Consider the following 25,531-nt stretch of genomic DNA (forward strand, 5'->3'; position numbering starts at 1 on the left):
TGCACAAAAAGAATGATCAATTCTTTTGCGCCTATGATATGTTTGCGTAATTATTTTTCAGTAATATGGGAGATCTCATGCAATATCCTGATTATTCCCAAAATATTGTTTGCCTATACTTGTACTACTACATGTAGTGTAATGTCTAATATCCTATTTCTTGGACATTATATTTGATAAATTTTGAATGTATGAATCAATTCATACTCAATTTTGTTGCGTACAAAATAATTTTCTAAATCTTACAAAATATTTGGCTTTAAGCCTTACAATCCTAGTTTGGGGTTGATTAGAAAAATTATTGACAGTTCTATTGGTCATAACGTTTTAAGTTATAATATTTTCCAAATCAACAGATTTTATGTCCACTGCATGTGCAATAGGGGAAATAAGTTTTAAGGCTCTCTCACCTTAAAAATTCAAATGAGCCACGCATTCTTCCTTGAACACATTCAGAAGATATGTGGATTACTCAACCATTATGTGGTATTATATAGATACTTCATGGTACTCATGGAAACATTTATAAAATGATTTCTAGTATGTCTCTTGTCACACAAAACCATGAATGATATAACTAAATTAGTTGCTCAAATTCTCAAAGTAAGAGCAAGCTAGTTATCCTAAACAAGGGATAAATCCATTCGAATGGACAACTTCGTTCAACTCATTTCGCAAGCAATGTCATATTATATATAATACTTTATGTACATATCGAGAATGGTTTAGTTAAATATATTATCAAAGATAGTGAAATTAATAAACATGACCAAACTTATAGAATTGTAAATTTACCAGCCTCTTGCTGGACAACTACGGCCTTACACACCGTAAGTATGATCTAAATCATACCAATTGCATATCATCCTACTTTCCCCTTGTAGTAATTACGTGGAAATGAAAAAAAGTATTTCCTATCTGCGATAATTCAGTTACATACCGATATCACCACTCCAGCATACATCAATGGGCTCTCATAGAAAAATAGGGATCTATGTGAGGAATAAAAAATTTATCCGTCAATCAAAATTATTCACAGCCCGTATGCTGATTGCATTAGCAATAAGGACATTTCCGGCATTAGGGGGAGATTAGTACCACAAAGAATGCCGAGAAATAAATTAGATATGTTATTGACATTCAGTCCTTATATCCACGTACTCAAAGAATCTAAACAAGAAGTTTAGAATCACATATTTGCAACTCATTGCAAATCTGCCACATACATTTACTGATGACAAAGGTGTCACTAAATTTTATATTCCTGCAGTAAAGTGTCAGAAAGAGTGGAGGTACCTAATAAGCCACTCTTCTCCCGAAATGAGAGCAAGAAGGGGAGAAATCTGACCACACGAGATATAATCTCGCATATGCTTCCGCGGAAATAGAGGAAATCAAATCCTCAACCAGTAAATGTAATTCAACATCAAGTTGAAAGAACACCTCCCTGGATGCTCATCATCCAAAGCCCGACATAAATGTGCACAAATGTTTTCGTGTCGGGACATCGAAACACCTTGACTCCATTCTTGTAGGAAATCACAAGGAGTTAAAAGGAATACATACATTTCCACAAATTTCATTGATTCCTCGAGAATCATATAACATAAGTCTACATTTGTCGACATATATTTCTTCTGAAAATTGCTAAAACCTTTTGAGCCCTGAACCAAAATCTATGGTTGAGTGCCTCTTGCACTCATGTTGGTTCACATAAAAGGAATCAAGTAATGAAGAATAGCCTCGCTCTACAAACGAGTGGTATTTACCACAGTAATACCTACTCCTCATAAGTGTCTTCCATATGGAATACTAAAAACTTCTCATTCATAGACAAAGTCAATGAGGTGGTGAAAAAGTGAGGCTTGTAGCAAAAGGGTTCACGCAGAGACCCGACATCGATTACGATGTAACATACCTTCTTGGTATGAGTGGAATTATGTTTCGATAATAAATACCATTGGCAGTACAAATAATATTATCCATGCAGTTAATGGATGCAGTGACTACATATTCATATGAGTCACTCATTTCAGATATCTATATTAAAGTCCCTGAAGGACTTCATTTCCGAATCCAAAAACAAATCGCGACATGTATTGTGTAAAACTTCATGAGTCACTCTATGACTAGAAATAGTCGTGAATCATATGGTACTACCGACTAGACGAGTTCCTTCTTCAGAGGATTACTCAAAGGATGATGATTGTTTATGTGTGAATAAAGGAATACCAAAATTTTATTTCCTTACATCACCTCAGTGTATATGATGATTTCATCATCAATGTCTCTACAAGACCCAAACATACATAAAATCATCTCAAGACGGGAAATTTGGATTCAACCAAATTTAGCTTAATTAAGTTTACAACTTGAGTATTCTCTCAAGAATACATGTCAGTCTACATATATCCAAATATATACGAGAAGTTCAATTTGGATATATCATATCAACAAAAGACATGCATGGTCATACTACCTTTGATAAGGTACAAACCATTCATACCTAGGGGTGATAATGAAGTGATACTAGGACCTGAAGTTCTATATCTCACTAATGCCAAAGCACTCATATACTTGCAAACTACGTCAGGCCTGACACTATATTTGCTATCTTTATTCGGAGTGCAACCTCAAACAAAAGGTATATGGTTGATATAAGTACTATCATCTTATATCTGAAGATTATAGTAAATCTTGAATATTTCCATCAGGAAATAGAAGATATGACCATGATATGATGTAATGATATTGGCTCTTTATTTGATCCAAACGATGCCATATCAATGACTGAATTTGCTGGAATAGCCTTCACATGGAAGTCATATAAATGGATTTTAGTGGTTATTTCCAGTTATCATTATAACATAATTGCTTTATCTAAAGGCATTGCAAAATATGCATAACTTAGTAGAATCGTTAACCACACTCAAAATCACGTGGTTGAGATTCATCAGAATCACATAACTTGATTTATTAAGATACTTCCACTTGTGTTACTCAATACCTATAGGTTATATGAAGAGCAATATCATAAATCACATTGCTCGGAAATTACTTAGCCTCACGGATTATAGAAAAGTGAGGAAATAATTTGCAAACAAACTATTGTTATAATCCAACAGATTATACACAATCTCATGTTCATGTCAATGGAATTGGTATGAGACATCCTTCATATTTGCAAAGTTCAGGGGGAGTAATCTCCCAAACTATAACCTATTACAATCATCAGATTGCATATATTGTACTCTTTTTCCCTTGATGAGTTTTCCCTATTGGTTTCTCATAAAACGTTTTTAACGAGACAATATAAACACAAGTGTCTTTATATGCCATATCATTTTCTCCTTGTATTTTTCCCATTGGGTTTTAAAGGAGTTTTCAATGGCATGTGAAATGCACTCTTTTCCTTTATGAGTTTTCTCTCGAAGTTTCTCATGATGGTTTTTAATGAGGCAATATCTTCTCAAAGATAATATGTTATACTTTCTATTTTCCCTATCGGGGTTTTTAAAGAAAGTACTCAAGACATATTTATTGTTCTCTAAACTCAAAGATGAGTTTTCTCCTTCTACAAAGGTTTTCTCAAATGAGTAATCACGAGACAATAATCATTATATGTTGTATCATTTTCTCCTTATTTTTCCCACAGGATTTAAAGGAGTTTTAGCAACATATCTACACTATTCTCCTCATATTTTTCCCACAGGGTTTTTGGAGGAGACTTTAAAGAGTATACAACGATTTCTCAAAATGAAGATGATGAACATTCTCGAAGGCAAATACATACAAGGAGGAGTCTTTATCAACATGATATATATTATAAAGACAAGCATTGATTAAGGGGAGTGTTAGGAAATAATTAAATATATTTAATTAAGGGATAATCCCTGCTATGTCGGTTGCTTTAGTTTAGCAACTGCTCCTTGTAACCGCCTTTGTACTGGGGTATATATACCCACATATTCAATCAATGAGACAACGTTTTCATCATTTGCTCTTCCTCTCTTCTTCTACTCTTCGCAGATGTGAAAAGGTAGAAGATGGAGCTCGATTGTGAGCGGTTGATCTTGAAGAAGAACAAAGTGGAATTGGAGAATGATAACTTACTAGAAAAGCCAATGATCAAGACCTTTTCGATCGACTCCGAAGACCAGAGTAAGAAAACAATGATAAAGTCGTACTACGATCCGAACGCTCAGATCTATCTAAGAGCGACGAGTGAACGCACACTTATTATTAGTATAAAAAAACACGTACGGATTCTTAACTGCCAACCTGTCGCTTTATAAGTATCCACGGGATAACATTATGTTTTGCAGGACTTCAAACTTGTAAGCAGATCTTAAGTCCATTCATTCATAAACTTTTAAGGTTTAACCAAAAGGTTTGTGGATGGATTTGTGAATTTTGGGCAAGAGGTTGATCTGCCTGGACAAGAATCAAGAGGGGAGCTGGTTGTGACAGACAGGTGGGTCCCGCCCACGTCGAGGTGACGGGCACACGTGGCCACGTCGCCGTTGCCTCTTCCACCACCACACAAGACGAGACGAGACGAGAGGAGATCGAAATCCAGCCGACCTTCCCCTGCGCCGACGACCTCCTCCTCCCCCTCCCCCTCGCCGGCGACGACCCACCATGGCGACGCGCTACTGGATCGCCGCCCTGCCCGTCGCCGACGACAACGTCGCCGCCGGCAAGACCGCCCTCTGGGCGCGCCTCCAGGAGGCCATCTCCCGCCACTCCTTCGACACCCCGCTCTACCGCGTAAGCATCCCCTCCTCCTCCGCCGCCGCCCGTCCATCGCCTTCCTTCGCCAGCCGCTGACTGACCTCCTCCGGCCTCCGCGCGCAGTTCACCGTCCCGGATCTCCGCCCCGGCACGCTCGACTCCCTCCTCGCCCTCAGCGACGACCTCGTAAAGGTGCCTCCTTGCCTGCCATCCCGATCTTGCCACCGCCCCTCTTCTTGCCTCCCCGCCTGATCTGCTCTCTCTCTCTCTCTCTGGCTGCAGTCCAACATCTTCATCGAGGGCGTCTCGCACAAGATCCGCAGGCAGATCGAGGACCTGGAGCGCGCCGGAGGGGTCGAGCCCGGCACCCTCACCGTCGACGGCGTCCCCGTCGACAGCTACCTCACCAGGTCACCATCCCTCTGCTTGCCGCTGCTTACATTCTTTCTTGCTGCGCCCACCAGCGCTTGCTTACGCTGTAGAGGATGGATGGATGGATGGATGCAGGTTCGTGTGGGACGAGGGCAAGTACCCCGTCAACGCCCCGCTCAAGGAGACCGTCGCCAGCATCCAGTCCCAGGTCGCCAAGATCGAGGACGACATGAAGGTGATGATCATCACTCCGTTCCTGCTTCTCTCTCTCTCTCTCTCTTCACTACTCCAGTTCCTTATCACACTGACCAAATTACTTACTGATGCCAGTAAGATTTTGGAACAACTTAACACTGCATTAGCTAGGCTAGCTGCGTACTGTATTTTGGACACTGTTGCTTAACAGTTCCTCACCGCTGAATTGGTACATTTTGGATGTAGCTTACTTCCTGTTTTCTCTTGGTCTGTTTGGTTCCCTCTCACTACATATTTGCGCAGCTAGTTACACAATTATTTTGTCTTCTGTCCCCTTTTCTGGCATTGAATTGCCACAAAATGTTCATTACGCAAACAGCCGGTGAATTGATGCCACATTTTGTCAGCAAAATGAATACATTGAAGTAATTGTAACTCAAATACTGCGTCGATCTTGCCTGTCATTTGTCTCCACCCTTCATCACAACTGCAGTGCTTGGTTTTATATAGACATTCATTCTATTTTGTAATAGATGGAAACAAGTGCTTTTTGGTTGGATGTTAGTTTACAAGAAGACTGAATATGCCCCTTTCCAGGTTAGAGTTGCTGAGTACGGTAATGTTAAGAGCCAGCTTGGAGCAATCAACAGGAAGCAAACTGGAAGGTAAATCGTCTCACCATACTTTGTGACTAGCTCTAGAAGGAGGGACATGCTCGGTACTACTATTATGCTACGTTGTTGCTTGCCTTGAGTCCTACTCTGATTGATTTCTTCTTCTTGTATGGCAGTTTAGCAGTTCGTGACCTTTCCAACCTCATAAAACCAGAGGATATGGTCACTTCGGAACATCTAGTGACACTACTTTCTATTGTGCCAAAGTATTCCCAAAAAGACTGGTTAGCAAGCTACGAATCACTTGATACGTTTGTGGTAAGTTCAGAATCCTTTGAATACCGATAATGTCTCTGATAAACCATCATTTGAACTATTTTCATGCCGTGCTTCATTTCAGCAAATGTCTATTTTATTTGTGGCTATTCAGTTAAAACCAGGTTCACCTTTTCTGGTGTTAATGCTATCATGAGAATTTGCCATCACAGAAATCTTTCAAATTCAAGATACATTTGACTTGCAGTTTTTTTTTTACCCGGATGCTATTTACTTTGCCCTTATGAGGAGCTTTCAAGTTGTCCTAATTTGTGGTTGTATTCAGTTGATTATTTCCTTTGAGCTAATTATTGTTTATATAGGTTCCGAGATCGTCAAAAAAGCTTTACGAGGACAATGAGTATGCTCTCTACACTGTAACATTATTTGCCAAGGTTGTTGACAACTTTAAGGTCCATGCTCGTGAGAAAGGTTTCCAGGTAACTTTGTTGCCCTGATCCTTTCTTTTAAACCATTGCTTGCATTAATTTGTCACGGTGGCAGTACTCCATGTAGCCTTTGGTATAGCTCCTAATAGCTAGGCAAAAATTAATCTTGTCAGTTGGTGCCTACCATTCTCGTAACTATTTTGTTATCCACTAACTTCCATTTCACACTTGATTTCAGATCCGTGACTTTGAGTATAGTCCTGAAGCACAGGAGAGTCGGAAACAAGAGCTAGAAAAGCTGCTGCAAGACCAGGAAGTCATGAGGACCTCTCTATTGCAATGGTGCTATGCTAGCTACAGTGAGGTACATGTCTTTTGCAGTGTATTATGTCCTAATATTTACTATGGAACATACGGTGAACAAACCACATGCCCTTAGTTCCTGTACATTTGCAAAAGATACTGTAGAAATAAGTCGGTCAAATATTTCATTTGATTGCACTGATGTTCTTCATCAAAACTCATCCATTATGAACTACTCTCCAGCTCTCGGTTGGATCCTATTGTAGTTTACCCTGTTATCCTCCACAACCCTTTGATTTTTTTTTCCTAGTTAAATCGCAAACTTGAAAAGTAAGGTTTTGAATTTGTTAACTGGTTAATTGGTTATTTGATCTTCTTCAGTGGCAGTCTGAAGGTCAGATCATGGTGTGATCAAATCATGCTTAATCTGAATTTTTATTTATTTTCTCTCGTTAAAACTGTACGTAAGGACAATAGTTGAGGTGTGACTTTGGAATCTGGGGCTTATTTTTGTTAATGCTGTTATTCTCTCACCAGTGCATCCTTGTTTAGGGTGAAATCATATGGTGGTCAACTCATTAAGCAGATTGGGGGTGCATCCCCTCTGTTTTCTGATCTGTGATTGTTAGTTTAAAGCTACTAATGATGGCTGCTATTCATTGGATTAAGCTGTGCAGAGCTTCAACATCTGCCCATTCTCAAGAAATAGTAGTCATTGGCAAAACTGATGTGCTTCTATATTGATGGAAGACTACTGTGCTGTTATTTGTCTGTGTATGGCAGTGCTACTCCAAATGGTCATCATGGCAGAAGTTAACTGACGAGAGTCTATAGCTATATGTCACATGATTTTTTGATAGTTATTTCAGAAAAAAATGCCTAGAATATTGGGCTTTAGTTGGTTGGTTGCTGGGCAATCATGGTTTCCTCGGTTTATTTGCTTCTTTATCAATATAAATATCAGTTCTCATGGTTCCTGTACTATGTTTCTAGGTATTTAGCTCCTGGATGCATTTCTCTGCTGTTCGTGTCTTCGTAGAGAGTATTCTGAGATATGGTCTGCCTGCACGGTTCCTGGTAATTTCCATTGCTGTTATTTGACAGCCAGCTTTATACTTTCACATCTGATCTGTAACTAGTTTCAACAATAGACCACTGGGCTGTTCATGGTAATTTTCCTTACTGTTCTACGATAGTCAGTCTAAAACTGTCATGTCTGAACCCCGCTGTGTTTGCATCAGTCTGTTGTCCTAGCACCATCTACAAAGAGCGAGAAAAAAGTAAGGAACATCTTGGAAGGGCTTTGCGGCAATACCAACAGGTAAATTCCATGCCTAGGCTGCAGCCCATTGGCTCTATTACTTGCAGCCTGCTCACATCTTTCGCTAACCGACGCTTCGAATTGCAGCAGCTACTGGAGATCTGAAGACGACGTGGGTATGGCTGCTGGCCTGGGAGGCGAGACAGAGTCCCACCCATACGTGTCCTTCACCATAAACTTTGTCTGAGGGTGTTTGATGTATATTATTTTGTGACACCAATTCTTTCATGGTATGTCGGTTTCGGTTCATACTTCTGTAGTAGATGATCCGCGCCGATCAATAATGTAGTGTTTCGGAGAACCTCGAACGTATCCTGGCACAAAGTGGGACTTATCTTTTCTTGTTCTGCTACGGTGTTGCAACTGTTTACTTTTTGTGCAGTGTTGTATTACTGGGTACATTATTGTAATTTTGAGTAACCAGGTTCCATAATAATAAAATCAGGGTGAATAAGCTGGGTAATATAAACAGTTATGTTGTTCACCGGTGTGAATTTGTTTGACAAGTACTGTAGATGGCCTCTTTGCCCCCCTGGTTAGTTTTAATGTGTACTGGTTAGCTGAAAAATCAAATATACAAATTGGCATACTTAAAAATTGGAACGCGTTTGTGTTAACGAAAGTGTGTTCTCTTCATTACTTGCCTGTGGAATAGTTGACAGCTTGACAACTATTTCCTGCTAGTGTAGTCTTAGTCACATTGAAGATCATGATAAATAGTGTTGATCACAAATACGAAATGACAAATTTAGAAAACATTCATCCAAAGAATTGTTTTAACTAAATTCTACACACTACATTCCTAAATATAAGATGTTTTGGCAGTTTAATTTAAATTGCCAAAATGTCTTAAATTAGAGGTAGTAGGTAACAAGAAGTTGGTCGTACATGAAAATACATTTTGCCGAAAGGTAATAAAAGCGTACTTCAGCAAAATCAGTCCATACATCTTACGATCCAAAATAACCATCTAAGCAAGCAATGGGACCTTGCACATTACGTGGCATAAGAAATCCAAGTAGTTCTGAATAGTATTATACAACATTAATGGGTATGTCATAGCAGGAGAAATCCAAGTAGTTCTGAATAGTATTATACAACATTAATGGGTATGCCATAGCAGGAGAAATCCAAGTAGTTCTGAATAGTATTATACAACATTAATGGGTATGCCATAGCAGGAGAAATCCAAGTAGTTCTGAATAGTATTATACAACATTAATGGGTATGCCATAGCAGGAGAAATCCAAGTAGTTCTGAATAGTATTATACAACATTAATGGGTATGCCATAGCAGGAGAAATCCAAGTAGTTCTGAATAGTATTATACAACATTAATGGGTATGCCATAGCAGGAGAAATCCAAGTAGTTCTGAATAGTATTATACAACATTAATGGGTATGCCATAGCAGGAGAAATCCAAGTAGTTCTGAATAGTATTATACAACATTAATGGGTATGCCATAGCAGGAGAAATCCAAGTAGTTTTGAATAGTATTATACAACATTAATGGGCATGCCATAGCAGGATACATCTATTTTATGAGACGAAACCTTGTGGCACGCGCAACTTCCCCCGGCGGTACAAAGATACAATACGATGCACCAATAAGTTCTAGTAAATGGTAAAGTGTTTGATGATACAATATAGAAATAAGTTTTCCAGGCCCTTAATCTTGTAGCGGTATCTTTGATAGTTCTTGCTTAATTCACACCGGTGGTCCGAACCATTTTCGCCAAGTAACAACAGAAATGACATACAACCTGTCATATAGGTTGTCGAGTAGCCCGAAATAAGCATACCTCCGTCTCTTCATGAAGAGAAGTCCAAAAAACACCATCCAAGCGCCCACCACAAAACCAATAATTGATCCTAAAAGAAAATCAATCTGAGACAAGCCATCTTCAGGCAACCTTTCTGGATCTCCGTTGGTTGGAGGACCTGTAGCAGGACCAGGACATTGCATTGAAACTGGATGTCCACAAAGACCAGGATTGCCAATGTACATAGAAGCTGGGTCATCTGCCTTGAGGGTGTCCAATTGATGCCCCGAGGGTATTCTTCCAGACAGATCATTGTATGACAAGTTTAGATTGCTCAGGTATGTCAAATCTGATAAGCTCTGAGGGATTTCACCACCTAGTTTGTTCCTTGAGAGGTCAAGGGACTCCACTGATCGAAGTTTGCCAATATTATATGGGATATTTCCACTCAACAAGTTTGATGATAAATTCAAACTTATGAGACCAACAAGGGAGCTTAGTTCATTTGGGATCTGTCCAGTCAAATTGTTGCAAGACAAATCAATGCTCATCAGATATACAATATTGTCCCCATACTCAAGCTCTTGCCCTTTCATGACCACTGTGATGCTAACATTGATCATTCCTATATGAGCGGAACGATACTCACCATCGTATGCTTCTTCGAAAGGATTATCAAATGTTGTCTCATTGCTACTCAATGCTTTCAAGTTTTCTATATATTGCGGTACGGCCCCAGAAAATTTATTATTGGACAAATCCAGAATTCGAACATTGTGAAGTCCCATTATTTCAACTGGAATGTGACCAGAAAAGTTGTTCGATCTTAACCGTAGCATAATCAAACCTGGCATGGCTTCATTGATCCACCCAGGCAACTCTCCGGTGAATCTATTCTGGGTTAGATCTAGGAAATTAAGACTTGGACATTGTCGTAGAAGCAAAGGAAATCCACTTGAAAAACTGTTGTTGCTAAGAAGAAGAATAGTGATATTCAAACCGAAAGAACTCGGTGAAATGAATTTTGAAGAGTCATTGCCAGAAGGGTTCTGCTGTTTCATCTCTTCTTGGCCACAATCAGGAAGTTCCTTTGAAAGCAGGTTGTTTGAAAGATCTAAGATCCGCAATTTCCGCATTCGACAAATAGACGTCGGAATAGTCCCGGATATAGCATTGGAAAACAGAACTGCAACTTGCAAATTTTGGGCTCCTAAATCTGCTACAAACCCATTTAAGAAGTTTCTGGATATGTCCAATACCTTAATTGTACCTGGTAACTTGGGTATCAAACCTGTCAGTAGATTTGATTGCATTAAAAGTGTAGTCATTGACATGAATTCGAGATTGAATGATAAGTCTCCGCTAAGTTGGTTCAAGGAGATATCCAACCATGTAGCTTCCGAAAAGGTAGTCCAAAACCAATCTGGGACCCTATCAACTAGACCTGTGTTTGGAATAATAAGTTCACCGATGCTCTTCTGCCATCGAAGCCATTTAGGAAACTTGGGACCCAAATTACAATATGATAACTGTGCTGATTCCAAGTTGAACGGAGGTACCCAATGCGAGCCAATAATAACTTCCAAATAATTCTCAGATAAGTCAATGTACTTTAAATTCATCAAACCAACAAAATGATCTTCTGTCATCACACCGCTCAAGTTGTTGAACGCAAGGTCTAAGTAAGCCAATTTTGTAAGTGTACCAATTTCCACGGGCACTGAACTTCTCAAGTTGTTTTGTTGAAGGTCTAAGTAAGTTAAATTTGCAAGCGCACAATCTCCACAGGCACTGAACCGCTCAATTGGTTGTGACTGACTTCAAGCATGTTTAAGCTGGTTAGGTTTGACACAAATTGTAATGTTGTGCCAATGATGTTGGCACTCTCCAGAATCAACTGTTGCAAATTCTTCCAGGAGCACTTGGGTATCGAGTCTATCACCTCTTTTATGTCCATGCTGATGTTATTGAAGCTGAGATCTAGAGACCTTAGATGACACATATTTTGCAGTGCTCGTGGTATCATTCCATCAACGTTGTTGAATCCAAAGGCAAAATTCTCTAACAAGGTCAAGTTTCCGAGCTTGTTAGCAAACGTGCCTGATAATCCACATTCCACTAACCGCAGGCTCCTGAGGCTAGTTACATTCCATAACCAGTTGGGTGTATCTGGACTGCTGAATTGGTTACCAGTGAGGTCAATCACTTCAAGAAGTGTAAGGTTGTGGTGTACAAACGAGGATGGAACATTACTATTAGTAAGTCCACATTGAAACAGAATCAGTACAACCAAATTAGGAAGTGCGCCGACCATATGGACCCAGTCGACGACTTCAGGGAGGCCGACGGAGCCCATGTTAAGATGCTCTAGCGAGCGAAGACGCGTTAACCAAGATATATCCTTTGAGTATTGATAACCGCCAAAAATATTACCTTGTATGTCAAGCTGTACTAGGTTGGAGAGGTTGCCTAACTGAGGAGGCACTAGACCATGAAAATCCGTATTGGAGAGGTTGAGATAAGTCAAACTCTTGATAGAGCCCAAGAACCCCGGCATAGCCTTTGCATCTCCGAGGAGATAGTTCTGGCTAAGGTCGAGATATTTGAGGCGTGTGAGAGCAAGCAAAGAAGGAGATAACTGACCACGCAGTGAGTGGTTCTCAGGGTCATCATCAGATAAGTAATACACCATTGGAATATCTTGGTGGAGGTCGAGCTTGACGACGTGGCCTGTCCGATGGCTGCAGGTGACGCCACTCCACCGGCAGCAGTCATGCGCACCCTGCTGCCATGAAGCGAGACGATTGTCCGGGTCGCCTGTGATGCCGGCCTTGAAGGAGAGCAGCGCGGCCCTCTCGGCCGGGATGCAGCCCCCGTTGGATGTTCGGCTCGCCTTGATGGCGACGGAGGAGGAGGTGGCGCTGGTGGTGCTGGCTAGGATGATGGTTAGCAAAAGGAAGCTTGCTGCAGCCATTTCGACCCGGAACGGAGGCATGGTGGTCATGGGCATGGCAAGTGTGTGCACAAGAAGAAATCTGCCACAACTTCTAGTTGGGTGATTCGCTAGTTGCGCCAATCAGTTAGAGCATGGTGTGGTCGTGGACTCATGGTAGGGTTTCCACGGGATGAAGAGTCAAATCAAAGTAGAAAAAATTGGCCGGGTGCCGTGTCTTGTAGGGGATACGGGCTACCACAACTTTGGATGGGTGACACACACACACACGCACGCACACTAAGTTGGCCCAATCAGCTGCAGCTGTGGCTGTCAGTGCGTCACTCGTCCTAGCTATTAACCGGGGTTCATGTTTCAAGCCGAGCAAATAAGTTTGTGGATGAGTTACGTAAACATTCATATATATGTTGCAATCAGAGCTACTTGAATCAGCACGGCAGTTTGTTCGAGCACGGGAGATGGTTCAGAAGACAAATTCAGATGCTATTCTGAATCCTCGAAAATAATAGAAAAAAAGGGCCAAAAGAATGAAGGCGAGACTTTGGCCTCGACGAGTGAAGCATGCATGTTAGGTGGAGTCATTGGTCCATCCCAGCGGAAGGGGGAGGAGGAGCTGGTGTTGTTGGAATGAGATGGCCGTGCGCTAACGCCGTGGTGTGATGAGACTCATGAGTCATGACCCAGCCTGCCTCTCAAGATTTGGACACCTAATAAGCTCTAATTCAGTTAAGTTTGAAACATTTGGTTTGGGCGCGAAGCAACACGAGCCATCCATCATCCATCCCACGCTTCCCCTTCCTCTGTACCATTTCACGGCGTTCTGATGAAGCGGAAGACGTTGACCAGTCATCAGGCCTTCAGACGACACCTCCCTTCTATTTTGTCGTCCTGGACCGATACCCCCACCTCCCGCTGCGCTGCGTCCCGCCTTGCCCATCAGAAAAAGGAGTAATGCTACACCTACAAAGGCTTACTTAAATATTTTATTACGTATAAACTGATGTGTAGGATTGTGATTGGTAATTGGGGGATGAGGGGCACCACCTCCACTGAAAATCAAGGGGAGAAAATAATTAGTTTGAAAGGTTAAGTACACTTTTGTAAGTCTTTGTAGGTCTAGCATTATTGTCAGAAAAAGGGCAACGGGTTTGTTGCCAAGGTTTGAAAACGACAACACAAATTCATTTCCATTTTTGATAACGATTGTAAATTTCTTATTGATCTGGTAGATTTTTTAGAGGAGCATCGGGGGCTTTCCCCGGCCGAGGACGACCTGCGGCACGACGCTTGGCAGGCGCTCGCTCCGTCTGTTGTGCGTCAGGCTGTCTACAGATGACAGCGGGGGAAGTGTCGCACCGTGATGGAGGGCGACGAGAATACCGGCTACTTCCACGCCCGCGCTTCTTAGCATCATCCGGTTCTCGTCGTCGGAGGCGTGGAGCTCAGGAGGAAGCGCTGCGGCGGTACTACTCCGACCTGCTGGGTCGGCCCCCCTCGTAACGTGGGGGTTCGACCTAGGGTGTGTTTGGTTTCAGGATGAGGTGGAATCGGACGGGTTGGTTCCATCCCTAGCAGCCATTTTTGTGTTTAGTCGGGTTAGGAATCGAAATTGGGTCATCCGCATGCAGGGAATATTCCCTCCAGATGCTTCACCAAGTGATTCCGCCGATTTGGAGGAACCAACTCGTTATTCGTCCATGAAAGCAAGGAAAAAAAGAAATAACCAAGCAATTCGCACCGCACTCACCCCCGCACCCGAACAAAAGTTTTCGTGGTTATTGTTTTTGTGGTTATTTTTTGGTGGTTATTTTTTGGTGGTTATTTTTTTCATTTTCGTGATTATTTTTTCATTTTCGTGATTATTTTTCATAAATATTTGGTATGTGATCATATATTTTTATTTACATGTGTTGAAAATAGAATGAAAATGTTGGTGAAAATTTAAATTATAGGCTTATCAAATGCAAAGAACTCTATTTGTTCACAGATGTAATCTCATCATTTATAGATTTTTCTCATTTCATCTCTCCAACTAAACACCGGGACGAAACCAACCCATGACATTTTTTATCATCAACTGAACACAAGGATGGAACCAACCCATGACTTTGGAATGGAACCATGACATTCCATGACTTTTAGTCCTCAAACCAAACACACCCTAGTGTCTCTCTAAGCCGGCGCGCCCACCGTCGATGGCGGTTGCGCCGTTCACGTGAGACGAGGTCCGCGTGGCGGTCTTTGACCGCGATCGGACCAGTGTTCACGACCCAGATGGGATCGACCCCGCCTTTCATCAAGCCGGCTGGCCGGCAGTCGCTGCGATCTTCAACACTTCTTCGACGAGGTCCACCAGGGGCGGCGTGTCTCATCGGGATTAAGACGGAGGGGGTGCCGGCCTCGAGGGATTTCCGTCCCGTTTGACTCCAGAACAATGACGTGAAGATCCTCTGCCAGGGGCTCACCACTCGGCTTCAGCGACAAATTGGCGGGCTCAGCGGCAAAGTAGAAGGCTTCAACTTTACGGCCCAGAACAAGAAAACCAATCACAACGAAGGTACTCACGCGTAAAACATTTTCTACAAAGAAATCGCGACACACAGATTTTCTAAATAGCGCTCCAAAACTTTATACGGGTGTCTACCCTGAAAAACACATCATGTCTATTCATAAAATATAGCCTTCCTTTTACACTGACCGTACTATGGCTATTTATATTGAGTATATAGCCGACCCATCTATCTAAGAGCATCTACACTCGTATATTACAAATATGACCTCCTAAACGCCATTGGTCGGACGCACCCCCTATTTATCCGTCCGCGTAGCCACATTCCTTATTTTCTTTCTTATATATCCGATCACTTGCACGTGATTGATGGAGAGAAAGAGAGAGAGAAAAAAAAGAATGAATGAAGAAAAAAAAAGTTCAGGATGGGGCCGCGTCCTATGTGACGGAGTGACCAGACGCGGCACGGCATGTCCGCGAGCCCTCATATTCTCCCTATATTTGAGATGGATATGAGGGTTCACGGACAACCCAAACATACAGGGATGATATGAGGGTTCCGGTTGGATAACTTTTTTCCTTCTCTCTTCTGTTCGGTCACTAACTGAATACGTTCGCGAACGTATGAGAGGTAACCATATTTGAGAACGCATGGACAAGTTTCGGCTATATTTGAGACGTCCGGATGTAGATGCGGTAACCATGACAAAACGCACGCAAGCTTTCCTCTCTATTTGTAACTTCCAAACGGACACAGCTAAATATAGGAACCGACTCAATATTTTTCCTAAATAGAAATTTAAACCTGACGACACAATATCCTCCCAATCTCTTCGAGGTGGGTCCCAACCAACAGAACACAATGAAAGGAGAGTGAATTTTCAGCACCCGGGTGCCTAGGCACCCTCTATGAACGGTAACACCGAAACAAATAGAAAAACATTCGAAAAAATCTGAAACTTTGCAAGATCAAAGATGATAATAAAAATTAGGTGCTTGCAAGTTTTCATGCCAAATAAACATTTGAGGAGCTCTATACAGGAAAAACATTTTCATAGTTTAAATTTTGAACACTTTTAGCACTAAATCTGAACCTTGTTTGTACACCTTCGTCTACATGATATTTTGACATTAAAATTTGTAAGAACCTATAAAGTTTGACCATCTTATATGTTATCAAGTTTTAGATTTTTTTAAACTTTTATTTTTTTAATTTCACTGTTTATAGAGGGTGTCTAGTCACGCGGGTGTTGTTACATCTTTCTCCAACAAAAGATATTCACGTACGTTGGGACTTCTCCTTGCATTTTTACGTGTCTTCTCTTTGCATGTAGAAAAATGAATAGCTCTCTATTTTTTATCTTTTTTTTTTGCGAAGCTATTTTTTTTTACCAGACCAATCTGATCTCGTCTTAGTCTTTGCATCATAGTAGGACTCCTTTTCTTTCCATTATGCAACGGACGTCAGTGTTGCCTTGCAAAACTGAACACATCCATTGGAGTAATTGTTGGATATTTAGGGTTTATGGTCTACTCCTATTCTTCCGCCCTTATCTGTGGTGTCGCTCACAATTCACTTATCTCAGGCTAGGGGATAGGGGCCTTCTTATACCGTCTTTTCAAAGTGTCCACCTTTTATACAGATATAGATTCCTAGTATTTTCCACTAGTTTCCGGGATAGAGTCCAGATCAAATTATCAACCACGATCATATTTGTGTGTTCCTGAAGCACAGGCATATGAGCAACGCGCCGTAATATAGTTAAATTCCTCTAATTACATAGATCAATATTAGGGTTGTAATCTAACTACACGATCTAGCTCCTTCCGATCTTCACTCCGTAATTAACTATTTTCAAAAATAATTCACAAAAAATTTCGTCCAATTTCGGAAACTTTTTTTTGCACAAAAATAACATCAAGGTTGTTCTGCTGAAAACAGCGTTAGTCCGGGTTAGTTTCATTCAAATCATGCAAATTAGAGTCTAAAACTAGAGCAAAACTGTTTGGAAAAGTAGAGTGACATGATATGTCCAATATCATTTTGCGCCTTTGATCTCCATCTTTCGGGCGCGGCATGATCATCATAGTCACCGGCATGACACCATGATCTCCATCATTATGTCTTTGTGAAGTCGTCTCGCCAACTATTACTTCTACTACTATGGCTAAAGGTTGGCAATAAAGTAAAGTAATCACATGGCGTCGCATCTCATACAATAAATTAAGACAACTCCTATGACTCCTACCGGTTGTCGTACTCACTGACATGCAAGTCGTGAATCCTATTACAAGAACATGATCAATCTCATACATCACATATATATCATCACATCCTTTTGGCCATATCATATCACTTTGCATACCCTGCAAAAATAAGTTAGACGTCCTGTAATTGTTGTTGCAAGTTTTACGTGGCTGCTATGGGTTTCTCACAAGAACGTTTCTTACCTACGTGACATCCACAACGGTGATATGCCAATTGCTATTTATCCTTCATAAGGACCCTCTTCATCGAATCCGATCCGAGTAAAGTGGGAGAGACAGACACCCGCTAGCCATTTTATGCAACAAGTGCATGTCGGGCAGTGGAACCAGTCTCACGTAAGAGTACATGTAAAGTCGGTCCGGGCCGCTTCATCACACGATGCCATCGAATCAAGATAAGACTAGTAACGTTAAGCATATTGATCAAATCATCACCCACAACTAACTTGTGTTCTACTCGTGCATAGAATCTACACATAGACCTAGCTCGGATGCCACTGTTGGGGATAGTAGTAATAATTAAAAAAAAATCTACGTCATACCAAGATCAAACTAGGAGAAACCAGCAACGAGAGAGGAAGAGCATATTCATACCGTTGAAGATCGCAAAGCGGAAGCGTTACTATGAACGCGGTTGATGGAGTCGTACTTGCGGCGATCCGATCCAAACACCGAACGTTCGGTGTCTCCGCGTTCAACACACCTACAACCCGGGGACGTCTCCTCCTTCTTGATCCAGCAAGGAGGGAGGAGAAGTTGAGGGAGAACTCCGGCAGCACGACGGCGTGGTGGCAATGGAGTTTGTCGCTCTCCGGCAGGGCTTCGCCAAGCACCGTGGAGGAGGAGAGGTGGAGAGGTAGGGTTGCGCTGAGAGAGAGACGTGTGTGTGCAACCCTCCCAATACCTCCACTATTTATAGGAGGAAGGGAGAGGGGGTACGTCCACCCCTAGGGAAACCCTAGGTGGTGTGGCAGCCCTAGGAGGAGGAGGCGGCGGCGCCCTAGTGGGTGACTTGCCACCCAAGGCAGCTCCCGCGCCCTAGGGTTTGGCCCATTTGCACCTTGGGCCTCCTCCCCTTGGCTCGCACCAGCCCACCTGGGGCTGGTTCCCTTCCCCTTTCATCCCATGTAGCCCTCCGGGACAGGTGGACCCCCGGTATCCTTTCGGTGGTCTCGGTACAATACCGATAAACCCCGAAACCTTTCCCGTGGCCGAAAACGGACTTCCCATATATAAATCTTCACCTACGGACTATTCCGAAACTCCTCGTGACGTCCGAGATATCATCCAGTCCGAACAACCTTCGGTAACCACATATACAATTCCCATAACAACTCTAGCGTCACCGAACCTTAAGTGTGTAGACGCTACGGGTTCGGGAACCATGCAAACATGACCGAGACATCTCTCCGGCCAATAACCAACATCGGGATCTGGATACCCATGTTGGCTCCCACATGTTCCACGATGATCTCATCAGATGAACCACGATGTCGAGGATTCACTCAATCCCGTATGCAATTCCATTTGTCTACCGGTATGATACTTGCCCGAGATTCGATCGTCGGTATCCCAATACCTTGTTCAACCTCGTTACCGGCAAGTTACTTTACTCGTTCTGTAACACATTATCCCGTGGCTAACTCCTTGGTCACATTGAGCTCATTATGATGATGCATTACCGAGTGGGCCCAGAGATACCTCTCCGTTACACGGAGCGACAAATCCCAGTCTCGATTTGTACCAACCCAACAGACACTTTCAGAGATACCTGTAGTGCACCTTTATAATCACTCAGTTACGTTGTGATATCTGATACACCCAAAGCACTCCTACGGTATCCGGGAATTGCACAATCTCATGGTCTAAGGAAATGATTCTTGACATTATAAAAGCTCTAGCACACGAACTACACGATCTTGTGTTATTCTTAGGATTGGGTCTTCTCCATCACATCATTCTCGTAATGATGTGATTTCGTTATCAATGACATCCAATGTCCATGATCAGGAAACCATGACCATATATTGATCAACGAGCTAGCCAACTACAGCCTCACTAGGGACATGTTGTGGTCTATGTATTCACACATGTATTACGGTTTCCGGTTAATACAATTATAGCATGAACAATAGAAAATTATCATGAACAAGGAAATATAATAATAACCAATTTATTATTGCCTCTAGGGCATATTTCCAACAATTGCTTGAGTTTATCCCTCTACATCATGTCATCTTACTTAATGGGTTACTCTGCTCTTCATGAACTTAATACTCTAGATGGAGGCAGGAGTCGGTCGATGTGTGGAGTAATAGTAGTAGATGCAGAATCGTTTCGGTCTATTTGATATGGACGTGATGCCTATATGCATAATCATTGCCTTAGATATCTTCATAATTATTCGCTTTTCTATCAATTGCTCGATAGTAATTTGTTCACCCACCGTATTATTTTCCTTTATGAGAGAAGCCTCTAGTGAAACCTATGGCCCCGGGTCAATTTTCCATATTATATTTCCAAATCTATAAACCAAAAGTACCAAAAATACTTTGTTGCAATTTATTTAAAAAAATTTCCGCAATGTTTTATATCTATCTCTATTTGATCTCATCCTTGCAAATAACTCTGAAGGGATTGACAACACCTTTATAGCGTTGGGTGCAAGTGTTTGATTATTTGTGTAGGTACAACTATTGGGGCCTTGCTTGTTCCTCCTACTGGATTGATACCTTGGTTCTCAACAAACTGAGGGAAATACTTATCTACTTTGCTGCATCACCCTTTCCTCTTCAAGGAATAACCAACGCAAGCTCAATATGTTACATGGACACATAGGTCTGTGGTGAACTACTCACACATCATCGTGAGGGCAGCAATGTTGATGATGAGGCCCTCCGTGATGGACCCCCTTCCGTTAGGGTGCCAAAATAGAGCTCCAGGTGACCTCCCGTCAGAACAGAGACTTGCGACGACATAAAAATTGTTTCAAGTCTCCTCCTGTTGTTTCTAGGGCATATGGGAATTTATAACCGAGAGAACGGAGTCAGGAGGGCCTCAAGGGGCCCACAAGCCAACAGGGTGCCCCCAGGCCGCGCTGGGTTGGCTTGTGAGGCCCTCGTGTGGCCCTAGCCTTCTTTTAATGCATGTTCCATTCTTTTGGTCCAAAAAAATAACCAAAAAGTTCAAGATCAATTGGACTTCGTTTGGTATGGAAAACCTGAAAAGTGAAAAACATGCAGAAAACAACAATTGGCACTCGGCATTGGGTCAATAGGTTAGTGATAAAAAATAATACAAATCGGTAAATAAATACCCAAAAAGTATTCTAGAATGATAATATATTAGCATGAAACAATAAAAAATTATATATGTTGGCGACGTATCAACTGGTAACGAGATTGAACTCGGTATGGAGATACCGACGATCCAATCTCGGGCAATAACATACCGCTAGACAAAGGAAACTACATACGAGATTGATTGAATCCTTGGCAGCGTGGTTCGACCGGTAAAGATCTTCGTGGAATATGTGAGAACCAATATGGGCATCTAGGTACCACTATTGGTTATTCATCGTAGAGGTGTCTCGGTCATGTCTGCATAGTTCTCGAACCGGCAGGGTCCGCACGCTTAACGTTTGATGGTGGAATAGTATTGTTTAGTTATGTATGTTGGTGACCGAAGGTTGTTTGGAGTCCCGGATGAGATCTCAGGCATGACGAGGAGCTTCAGAATGGTCCGTTGGTTAAGATTCATAGGAAGTTGGTATTTGGGTTCCAAAAAAGTTTCGAGACTTATTGGTTTTGTGGCGGAGATGCCGAAAGTGTTCCCGGGGTTCACCGGGAGGGTCGACCTGCCCGGAGGGCCCCATGGTCTCAGAGAGAGGCGCACCAGCCCCTGGTGGGCGGGGCGCTCCACCTAACCAAAGGCCCATGCGGCAAAAGGGTTAGGGCAAGCCCAAGGGTGGGTGCCACCCCTTTCCTTGGGTGGCAAAGCAAGCACCCTTAGCCACCGCCCCACCTAGGGGAAACCCTAGGTCGACCGTCCTTCACCCCTTCTCCTATATATATGAGGGGAGAGGGAGGCAGCCAACACACCAAGCCTTGGCGGCGCCCTCCCTCTCTCTCTCTAGTTCATTTTCTTCTCCCGTCGCGTCTGCAACAACGCTTGGCGAAGCCCTGCTAAGATTGCACCACCACCGCCGTCACCATGTTGTCGTGCTTCCGTAGAACTCATCTACTACTCCACCCTCGCTTGCTAGATCGATGACGCGGAGACGTCATCGAGCTATACATGCTAAACGCGGAGGTGCCGCCCGTTCGGTGCTAGATCGGGATGGGTCGTGATTGGATCGCAAAGATGTTCGACTACATCAACCGCGTTCTTAACGCTTCCGCTTAGCGATCTACAAGGGTATGTGGATGCACTCCCCCTCTCGTAGCTATACATCTCCATAGATAGATCTTTAGCGTGCGTAAGAAATTTTCTGTTTTCCATGCAACGTTCTCCAACATCTTGTTCAAAATATTCAATACAGCAAACTCATCTAACACATCATTGGATGACAAGGTGTGAAAATCCGTTCTTTGACGGATCAAGGAATACACGCTCTTGTTGAAAGGCATGATGGCCTTAAGAAACTTGTGATCCCATGATCTCGGAGTGAAACCGCAAGAGTCGTTAATCTTTGGTAAGATCTGTTGGGTGACGTAGCTAAATTCAAAATTTTTCCTACGCATGTTCAGATCTTCCTATGGAGAGACCAGCAACGAGAGAGGGGTAAGAGCATCTTCATACCTTTGAAGATCGCTAAGCGGAAGCGTTGCTAGAACGCGGTTGATGGAGTCGTACTCGCAGCGATTCCGATCTAGTGCCGAACAACGGCACCTCCGCGTTCAACACACGTGCAGCCCGGTGACGTCTCCCGCACCTTGATCCAGCAAGGAGGAGGGAGAGGTTGGGGAAGAAGACCAGCAACACGACGGCGTGGTGTTGGTGGAGAGACGAGGTCTCCCGGCAGGGCTTCGCCAAGCGCCGGCAGAGAGGAGGAGGAAGAAGTGCAGGGCTGCGCCGAGGGAGAGGGAAAACTGTGTCCTCCAAAGGCCAAAAGTGCCCACTATATATAGGGGAAGGGGAGAGGGGGTGCCACCCCTAGGGTTCCCACCCTAGGGGGTGCGGCAGCCCTCCCAGATGGGGGGTGTGGCGGCCAGGGCAAGGAGGAGGGGTGGCGCACCCCTCTGGTGGGCCTAAGGCCCACCTAAGTTAGGGTTCCCCCCTTCTCCTTTTTTCCGGTGCACATGGGCTGGGTGGGGGGCGCACCAGCCCACTTAGGGGCTGGTTCCCTTCCCCACTTAGCCCATCTAGCCTCCCGGGGTCGTTGCCCCCCTTCGGTGGTCCCCCGGGACCACCTCCGGTGGTCCCGATGTTCCCGGTACGTTACCGGTGATGCCCGAAACACTTCCGGTGTCCGAAACCATCCGTCCTATATATCAATCTTTACCTCCGGACCATTCCGGAGCTCCTCGTGACGTCCAGGATCTCACCCGGGACTTCGAACAACTTTCGATAATCTCGTATAACAATTCCCTATAACCCTAGCGTCATCGAACCTTAAGAGTGTAGACCCTACGGGTTCGGGAGACAGGCAGACATGACCGAGACACCTCTCTGGCCAATAACCATCAGCGGGGTCTGGATACCCATGGTGGCTCCCACTAGCTCCACGATGATCTCATCGTATGAACCACGATGTCAAGGATTCAATCAATCCCGTATACGATTCCCTTTGTATGTCGGTATAGAACTTGCCCGAGATTCGATCGTCGGTATACCTATACCTTATTCAATCTCGTTACCGGTAAGTCTCTTTACTCGTTCCGTAGCACGTCATCGTGTGACTAACTCCTTAGTCACATTGAGCTCATGATGATGTTCTACCGAGTGGGCCCAGAGATACCTCTCCGTCACACGGAGTGACAAATCCCGATTTCGATTCGTGCCAACCCAACAGACACTTTCGGAGGTACCCGTAGTGCACCTTTATAGTCACCCAGTTACGTTGTGACGTTTGATACACCCAAAGCACTCCTACGGTATCCGGGAGTTGCACAATCTCACGGTCGAAGGAAAAGATACTTGACATTAGAAAAGCATTAGCATACGAACAATACGATCTAGTGCTACGCTTAGGATTGGGTCTTGTCCACCACATCATTCTCCCAATGATGTGATCCCGTTATCAATGACATCCAATGTCCATGATCAGGAAACCATGATCATCTATTGACTAACGAGCTAGCCAACTAGAGGCTTGCTAGGGACACATTGTGATCTATTCATTCACACATGTATTACTGTTTCCTGTTAATACAATTATAGCATGAACAATAGACGATTATCATGAACAAGAAAATATGATAATAACCATTTTATTATTGCCTCTAGGGCATATTTCCAACAAGATCATGAGGCAATTCATCTTCAATCATGACAAACTCATCGGCCTCATCAAGAATGACATCAAAGTTGGAGCGTTGAATGCCCGAGTCCTCTTGTACAAGGAGTTGACATGATCACATGCATCTTTGGCTTGAGTGAAGGGACGCAAAAGTGTGGGATCTCTTCGGCAGGTAAGGACTCTTGAAGAATGAACAAAGCAAACACATTCAGTTTCTTGTCCACTTCTTCTCTTGGTGTCAAGCTTTTTTATCATACAAATGATAACCTTTGAAAGAACATGGACGTCGCCTGGAGGAGGAGGGGGTGAATAGGCGCTTTAAAAATAATTGCAGTTTAGGCTTGAACGAAGGCAGAATAAACTAGCATTTATTTTTTCAAACACAAAACCTAAATATACTAGGTTCAATTATGTGCAAGAACAACTTATGCTAAGAAAGATAAACAACTATGTGATAGAAAGATATATAACATCAAGCACGAAGGTTATCACAAAGTAAAGTGCATAAGTAAATGTCTCAGATAGAAGATAACTGAGACACGCCGAGACGATGATTATATCCCGAAGTTCACACCCTTGCGAATGTTAATCTCCATTAAAGTGGTGTGGCGGCACAATACTCATCAAAATGCCACTAGGGCCACCGTATTCTATTCACGCCCTCGCACAATGCAAGATATCGTGATTATAGAATCCTTTGACTATGTCTTTTTCATGGGAAATTTTTATTTTTGCCACTCTAGCTTTTGCCATTTTTTCTTATGGCACTCTAGATTTTAACATTTCACTTTTGCCACTCTTAGCTTTTGACAGTTATCACAATTGCCATTTTGTGGCATAAACAAAAAAATTAGAGTGGCAATTGTGATATGTTGCCAAAGTTAAGAGTGGCAAAAGTAAAATAAAATTATTTTGGTTTTGCCACAGAATGGCAATTATGATAATTTTCAAAAGCTAAGAGTGGAAAAAGAAACATGCTACTCGCCAAAAAATAGGAACCCTGACAAATGTTATACGTGTGACACACACATGACAATTCCGAACGTTTTTTAAGACAAGTTTAGTGACACGAGGATAAAAGATTTAGTTGACAACTTGTGGCAAGTTTGAGTTTTCTTTAGATTTGTTTTTTCTTTTCAGAAAACAACTTTAATTATAAAAAACATCAAGGCTGAAGACACGTGTGACACTTATCATTTAAGATAAATAAATGTGCTTAAGCAACATCAGGAATGTTTGGTCTGAGGTAGTAGTCTTGTACAGTGAAAGATGCAAGTATAGCTGACATCCTTAAGCAACAGCAGGAATGAATAAGCGAAAATCCATTTCTGAG

The 25,531-nt window shown here is 42.7% G+C and overlaps 2 protein-coding genes across 2 annotated transcripts; one reads left to right on the forward strand and one right to left on the reverse strand.

Annotated features, from left to right (window-relative positions):
• The first annotated feature begins 4,477 nt into the window (after nt 1-4,477).
• LOC123452666 (V-type proton ATPase subunit C-like) lies at nt 4,478-8,712 on the forward strand. Its single transcript, XM_045129367.1, has 11 exons — nt 4,478-4,770; nt 4,858-4,926; nt 5,017-5,144; nt 5,242-5,341; nt 5,899-5,966; nt 6,092-6,233; nt 6,554-6,670; nt 6,858-6,983; nt 7,916-7,999; nt 8,164-8,243; nt 8,331-8,712. The coding sequence occupies exons 1-11, from the start codon at nt 4,642-4,644 to the stop codon at nt 8,428-8,430; spliced, it is 1,143 nt and encodes a 380-aa protein (XP_044985302.1). The 5' UTR covers nt 4,478-4,641; the 3' UTR covers nt 8,431-8,712.
• Nucleotides 8,713-9,320: 608 nt separating this feature from the next.
• Nucleotides 9,321-13,104, reverse strand: LOC123421949 (receptor-like protein EIX2). Its single transcript, XM_045107624.1, has 2 exons — nt 11,951-13,104; nt 9,321-11,618 (listed from the first exon to the last, which is right to left on the reverse strand). The coding sequence occupies exons 1-2, from the start codon at nt 13,016-13,018 to the stop codon at nt 9,954-9,956; spliced, it is 2,733 nt and encodes a 910-aa protein (XP_044963559.1). The 5' UTR covers nt 13,019-13,104; the 3' UTR covers nt 9,321-9,953.
• Between the last annotated feature and the right edge of the window lie 12,427 nt (nt 13,105-25,531).

Source organism: Hordeum vulgare, chromosome 1H (assembly GCF_904849725.1).
Source record: "Hordeum vulgare subsp. vulgare chromosome 1H, MorexV3_pseudomolecules_assembly, whole genome shotgun sequence".
Lineage (NCBI taxonomy): Eukaryota > Viridiplantae > Streptophyta > Magnoliopsida > Poales > Poaceae > Hordeum > Hordeum vulgare.